This window comes from Myotis myotis, unplaced genomic scaffold, assembly GCF_014108235.1.
Source record: "Myotis myotis isolate mMyoMyo1 unplaced genomic scaffold, mMyoMyo1.p scaffold_m19_p_12, whole genome shotgun sequence".
Classification (NCBI taxonomy): Eukaryota; Metazoa; Chordata; class Mammalia; order Chiroptera; family Vespertilionidae; genus Myotis; species Myotis myotis.
Window position 1 is genome coordinate 919887 of NW_023416316.1, and position 6695 is coordinate 926581.

The 6695-nt window shown below is 62.1% G+C and overlaps 1 protein-coding gene across 1 annotated transcript in view; it reads right to left on the reverse strand.

The window, feature by feature from the left end:
* Positions 1–1373: 1373 nt before the first annotated feature.
* LOC118666923 (bile salt-activated lipase-like) overlaps positions 1374–6695 on the reverse strand; it is a 221030-nt gene continuing 215708 nt past the window's right edge. Inside the window, 8 exon segments of the mRNA XM_036329237.1 lie at positions 1374–1520; positions 1522–1741; positions 2243–2440; positions 3112–3315; positions 3506–3683; positions 4551–4668; positions 4788–4895; positions 5057–5187. Of these exon segments, the coding sequence (XP_036185130.1) occupies positions 1416–1520; positions 1522–1741; positions 2243–2440; positions 3112–3315; positions 3506–3683; positions 4551–4668; positions 4788–4895; positions 5057–5187 (1262 nt within the window). The 3' untranslated portion in view covers positions 1374–1415.

The window sequence follows — 6695 nt, forward strand, 5'->3', positions numbered from 1 at the left end:
CTGAGGTCCTCCTCTCGGGCTATGACCAGTTTAGACTCACTGGTCCTGAAGGGTAGACGGGCTGGAGCTCTGAGAGCCCGCTGCCCTGGCTGGATGCCCTCCCTGTCCAAGGCTGTGCTGTGGTTCTGCCATGGGGAGGTGGGCGCTTGGATCCTCTCGTGGGGGAGATGGAAGGATGGGGCAGGGCGGGCTGCGAGGAACACCATGCACACTGCCCACTGTTCCCACCGCCTGGCCAGGGAAACACTGGACCGTGTGCATCAGGGTGGCCGGCTGGTGCCCTGAGCTGCCCCTGCCATGCACACCCCCAGCAGGAACCTTCTCTCCTCTGAGCCCTCACGCCTGCTCTGAGCTGACCTGGTGAGCTTTGGTGTCTCAGACCTGGGCTTGAGTCCTTGCCGTGAGGGCCTGGGGCACGTGAGCCCTCTTGGAGCCCTGGCGCTGTAGGACATGGGCCAGCATGGCCAGCTTCTGAAGGGATGGGGAGGGACGAGGATGGGAGACCAAGGCCCTGTGGGCGTGGGCCGGCATCATGGTGGATACCCTCCAGGCACCGGCCGCAGCTAGACAGGGGGAGGGAGAGGCAACTAGAAAAGGCCTCAGCCCATTTTTATTAAATGGCCCAGTGGGAGGACCTAGTGGACGTGTCAGGAAACAGCTGAGCCCATAGCACGCAGCCAATGAGGAACCGAGGACGGCAGTAAGTGGACTGTGTCCCGCCCCAGGTGAGCCTGTGCAATGGGCGGACACCCGCTCCCCAGAGCGCAGTCAGGTCTCGCTTTCACCGCACTTCTGTCTCCGAGTCTCTATTTGAGTTCGGACAGGTGAGCCTGTCTCACAGTAACTGTCTACAACGGGGGTGTCCACAGTGCCCACCGCCCGGGCCATGTGAGGTCAGGATGGGGGAGCCCTCGGTGCAGGCGGTGCCCTGTCCCAGACCTTGCTGAGGTGGCCATGGCCCTGCATCTGACCTCTGCCTGCCGCTCCCCTCCGGACTCTGCCAGAGCCAGCAGGCAGCACCCCTGGCCCTGCCGGTGGGCACCCAAGGCCCAACCCTGTACCCTCTGCTCTGAGCCCAGCGGGATGCACTACTGTCTCTGCCTGGGATCCAGCTGGAGGCGAATCCGTTTCTTCCCCCGGCCATTCTCTTTAAACAGAGCACGCTCCCCGTACCCTGAGGGCGTGGCTGAATCTGAGTCCATTGTACCGGTCCAGATGTAACTGCCCATGGGGCCGGGGGCCCCAATGAGGGCCAGCAGCCTGAGCTCCACCCTGGCGCTGACGCCTCTCTGACCCTCTTTCCTCCGTATAAATGAGGGGTCACCCCACTTCCTGAGCAGGACACGTGCAGAGACTGTACGGGCAGCTGAGGCCATGAGGGCAAAGAGGCTTGCCAGTGAGACAAGCGGCTTTATTCAGGAAGAGCTGGGGAGGGAGGTGGGCTCTTGGGACAGGACATTAGAGCTGATGGCTGTGGACATCTGAGCCCCCTCAGAGTCACCAGTGGGGGGCTCAGGGGACGGCCTCAGCGTCGTCCAAGGCGGGCACAGGGCCAGCCTCATCTTCGTTCACAGTGGGCAGTGCCTGGTAGGTCTGGGTCCAGTACTGCAGGTAGCTGCTCCTCAGGTGCTGCTTCATGGACTGGCCATCCATCTTGTTGTTAATCTCCAGGTAGTTGCCGTTTTCCTGGGTGTAGGGCTCCCATTGGGTGGGCACAGCCATGTGGCCCTGGTTGGGGTCCCTGCAGATGAGGTAAAGGCCGTGTGGGGTCTGAGGGCTCACAGGAGGCTGGAGACCTCCATGCTGACCCGATGCACCAGGGCCTCACTGTCTCCTGGACACGGGCTGGGCATGTGCGTGAACTGAGGCCCAGCCAGACTCCCCCCCTTAGTTTTACCTGCAATAAAGATATTATTCCATTTATTTCAATGGAGAGTGAAAAGGAGGGAGAGGCAGAGAGAGAGAGCAACATTGATGTGAGAGTGACATCCCCAACACTCCCACCAGGGCCGGGGTTTGAGCCTGCAACTGAGGTACGTGCCCTTGACGGGAATCAAACCCGGGACCCTTCAGGACACTGGCCCCGGCTCTATCCACTGACCCAAACCAGCCAGGGCCCTTCCAGTACCTCCTATCCTCACACACAGGGGGTACTGAGGCTCAGCATGGTTAAGTGTAAGTGAGGGGACAGGCATGAGGGCCCAGGTGGCAGGAGGCCTGGCCCAGCCTCCCCCCGCCTTACCCAGTTCTGGCAAAGTTGGTCCAGTAGGCGATCATGGCCTGGGAGACAGTCCTGTCTTGGGCCCGGTAGCCCAGGGGGGTGGCGAAGGGCCTCCCAAACACGTACGGGACGTCCTCGGCGTGGTCGGCGCCCACCCAGCTGGGGTAGAATAGTTTGTGAGAGGGCTTGGAGAACAGGTAGGTGTAGGTCCGGGCACTCCTGAGGAGGGAGAGACACGGCCCAGGTTGTCAGGGAGCTCACCTGGACTGCCCAGCCCAGAGCTGGGCCCTGGAGGGAGGCGCTGAAGAGAACAGGAGGAACCGGGAAATCCCCAGACTCAAGAGGAACCTGGGTCCCTGCACCGGGGAAGGGAAGGCCGTGGGGTTTGGGTTCTGAGATTTCAAGTATATCGACACTTCCCTCCCCAAAGCCTATGGAGGTGTCTTCCTTTCTTTTCTCTGCAATGAATTTGTGATCTTCATCAGATGGTATTGTTTTTTCTCCCTTCTGTGTCAGCATTCCTAACTTTTGGTTTTCACTGGAGGTTTACCAGGTGGCCGCAGGCCAAAGTTGTTTTGAATGTTGGCAAACTCAAAACCCACAACAGAGACCAGCATCCCCTGTTCTGTTCCTCTCAGTGTGGGGAGGCGGCAGGCTGTAGGCGCTGCCAGGGGAGGCCTGTGGGCTGAGGAGGGCTCTATAAAGGCCCCTGAGCTGACACGTGAGGAGGGGCCTTCTCAAGTCTCATCAGGCCTGGGAAAGGCAGATGGTGCAGGCATCGCTGGGAGCCCTTCCCGGCTTTCCCGGGCCTCCCTGACCCCCTGAGCTGCCCACTGGGAGGCCTTGCTGGGCAGGTGCATGACCCAGGCCTCCCCTGCCCCGGCCCTCACTTGGCGTTGGCTCTGTGCTGGGCCACATCTATCTTCGAGGGCATCAGGAAGAAGTAGTCGGTCGCAAAGTCCACCACCGTCTTTCTCTTGGCCAGCTGGGAGGAGTCATTGGCCCAGGGCGCCGTGTAGAAGTCAAAGGTGGCATTGGCACCTCTGGGCCCCTTGGCAATGGTGATCCAGCTGACAAACTTGTAGAAGTCCTTCCTGTAGGGACCAAGCCAGCACTGGACCCTGTACCCGGTCAGTGGGAGGAGACCCATATACACCCCCACCTGCACCCCCACCCCACCCCAGGGGGCGGCAGATGGCCCTCTACACCGGTCGGCCTCCTCCCTCAGTTGATGCTTCTCCAAGAGGCCCCCAGATACCGCCCAGGGCCCTGCGCCCTACTCACCCTGTAATGGGCAACAGGTCAATGTCGACCGCGGGTACGAATAATCTGACAAGGAAGTGGCCATCCATATTGTTGGTGCCAGCGATGTAGTCAATGTCGGCCGTGTTGGCGAAAAGGTTGATGGGCTCATCAGGGATAAAGTCTCCATCAATGACAGGGATGAGGACCAACACGTCGGCTGCATGGAGAGCAGCGGGTTCTAGCACCTTCCAGAGACCCCCTGCCAGGCCTCCTGCCCGGGGGCAGCCCCTGCCTCCTCTGATCCAGACCAGGGTCCTCAGCCTGTCCCCTGACATGGGGCCGGATAATTCTATGTCCTGGGCTGCCCTGCGGGTGTGGAGCAGCTTCCCTGGCCCCACCTGCTGATGTCAGCACCCCCCAGTGTGGCAACCCAGACTGTGTGCAGACTGCCACAGGCTCCCTGGGCCAAACCATCCTGCTGACAGCCACTGGGCCTGAGGCGCGCCTGTCCGGTCCTGGAGTGGGCATCCCTGTCTCCCTCTCTTCTTGCTCGGCCAGAATCGGGAGGAGGAAGACCAAGAGCAATTGAGGAGCCGCTGGAGTGAGGGCTGGCTTGTGCTGGTCTGTGAGCCAGGGACTGTGCCAGGTCGGCACTCCCCCCCCCCCCCCCACGGAAGCCTGAATGTCCCCTTAAGAGACCACATGGCTGGCTCAGGAGAGTCAGCAGTCGGCTAGGTCGGCGGTCGCCAACCTTTCAGAACTGACAGACCACAAGAGGCGACTGCTGGTACTAGTTCAAAGGTGCTTGGTCTGGTCCCTACAATTGGGTGCAAATGATTGTAGGTGGCATGGTTGGGGGTGCGCCCAAATACGCACCCGCTTCCCAAAGGGGTCAGGACCCAGGGAGGATAAGACAGCGGGATGGTGCCCTCAGCACAGCCAGTGGGGCCACACAGGCATCAGGGCCATGGCGGCATGTCGCTGCCTACAGGCGCCAGTGAGCGGGTGATGGGCCAGGCCGCACCCGGCACTTCCTCACTTCTTGGGAAGCATGGCCGGCCCCCCAGGTGGAGCCCTCACTCACACGCCATGCTGAGTGGGTTAATCTTATGGGCCCGTGTCAGGACCCGGGGGTCGGTGGCCTTCAGACACTTGGCCATCCTGGCGGTATCGTCCTGGGGGCAGCCCACCTTCTTGGCGATCTGGGGTTTGGGGGGAGACAGGTAGGTGAGGCCACTGCAGGGCAGACGGCCATGGGGACCGGGACAGGGCATGGACAGGAGGTAACCCTCCCCCATCCCCCACCGCAGCTCCCCTTTACCTGCTTGGCCCAGCGGAGAGGGTCCCTCTGGATGGCCCAGAAGGCCACTGCCGAGCCGCTCTGGCTGATGGCTCGCCGGATGAGGCCCTTGTTGTAGGGAGAGAGGACCTGCGACACACAGAGGTCCTGTCACCACGGTCTTGCCTCTCCTGCCCACACCCAGGATCAGCCAGAAAATGCAAGACTATCAGCTTCATGCTGTTCCCCACAGCCCCCAATAGCTCCCCCAACATCTGGGAGGAAGGCCCGCCCTCCAGGGGTCCCCAGACCTGCAGAGAGACGCTGGCACCTCCGGCTGATTCCCCAAAGATGGTGATGTTGTCGGGGTCCCCCCCGAAGGCTGCAATGTTCCTCTTCACCCACGCGATGGCCATGTGCTGGTCCCACAGGCCGTAGTTACCTGGGGCAGGTGGGGGAGCCCATCAGGGACTGGGGTGGGGGGAGAGTGTCCTCCATGTGGAGGCCCCTGTCAAGCCCGAGGATGGCGCAGGGCGGGTCCCCAGGAACCTGGTTGAATGGGGTGTTGGAGGGGGTGTGGGACTCAGGTAGGGGACCTGTAGCAGGAGGGCCAGGCTGCTCATCTCTCTCCCTGACACTGTCCCTCTTGTCTCTCCCATGGCTCTGTGTCCCCTGTGTTACCACCTCACTGTCTGATCTTCTGTCTCTCCCTGGGTCCCTGTCCACACTCCCTGGCCTCCCTGGGTCTCTGTCCCCACTCCCTGTTCGTCCTGGGTCCCTGTCCCCACTCCCTGGTCATCCTGGGTCCCTGTCCCTGCTCACTGGTAGTCCTGGGTCCCTGTCTCCACTCCCTGGTCATCCTGGGTCCCTGTCCCCACTCCCTGGTGGTCCTGGGTCCCTGTGCCTGCTCACTGGTCTCCCTGGGTCCCTGCCGGGCTGGCTGGCAGCCTCTTCTCTCGCTACAGTGCGGATGGGCTCCTGTGTCTCACTGTCCATCCCCAGTTTCCTGCTCTGCCAGTAGAATTCTGGGGCTTTCTGGGAGACTGTCAGGAGTTGTTGGGAGAAAGCAGTGCTGAAGGGCCCCCCAACTGCTCCCTCACCCCTGGCCCCAAGGCTCCGGACACACCTGGCAGATTGGCATCCCCAGTGCTGAGGAAGCCTAGCGCCCCGAGGCGGTAGCTGAAGGTGACCACAATGACATTGCCCCGCGTGGCGATCTCCTCCCCATCGTGGTCATAGTTATTGAAGAAGCTTTTTTCTTTGGCAGACCCCATGAGGAAGCCTCCTCCATAGATCCAGATCATGACAGGCAGGTTCTGGGAAACTGAGACAGGAGAGCAGACCCCGTGACCCCAGCTGCCCCTCCCTATCCCCTCTGGGTTCTTGTTTCAGGGAATTTCAGCTCTGGAGCCCACACACAGCCAAGGAGCTGGGCAGGGCTGGGCCTCTTTCTGCAGGTTCGGGGACCTGGAGGGCACGGGGTGGGTGGATGCACCTTCCTCCAGGCCCTGGGGAACCCAGATGTTGAGGAAGAGGCAGTCCTCGGAGCCCTTGGTATTTAACGGGATGAGAGGGGTTTGCAGGCATTCCTGCTTGAAGTCCTTGGCCTTCAGGGTCCCTGTGGGAGGGCAGAGGGGCTGGCGTGAGGATGGTGGCCCCACCAGCCACCCCAGGCACTGGGCCAGCCCGGCACTCACCCACCCACTCCCACCTTGCCAGCCGGGGTGCGGCTGGGGGTTCTCCAAGGCCTTGGGCGGGGCGGCGAAGGGGATGCCCTTGAAGATGTCCACAGAGGGTCTGCCGATGCCGAAGAGGCCCAGCTTCTTGTTGACGCCCTCCACGAAGCCCCCTTCTGTGTGCACCACGCCCAGCTGGGGAGAGGGCCAGGCTCAGGGGGCGCAGGCTGGGTGGGGTGGGGTGCAGGCTGGGTGGGGTGGCCACCCTGCTGGC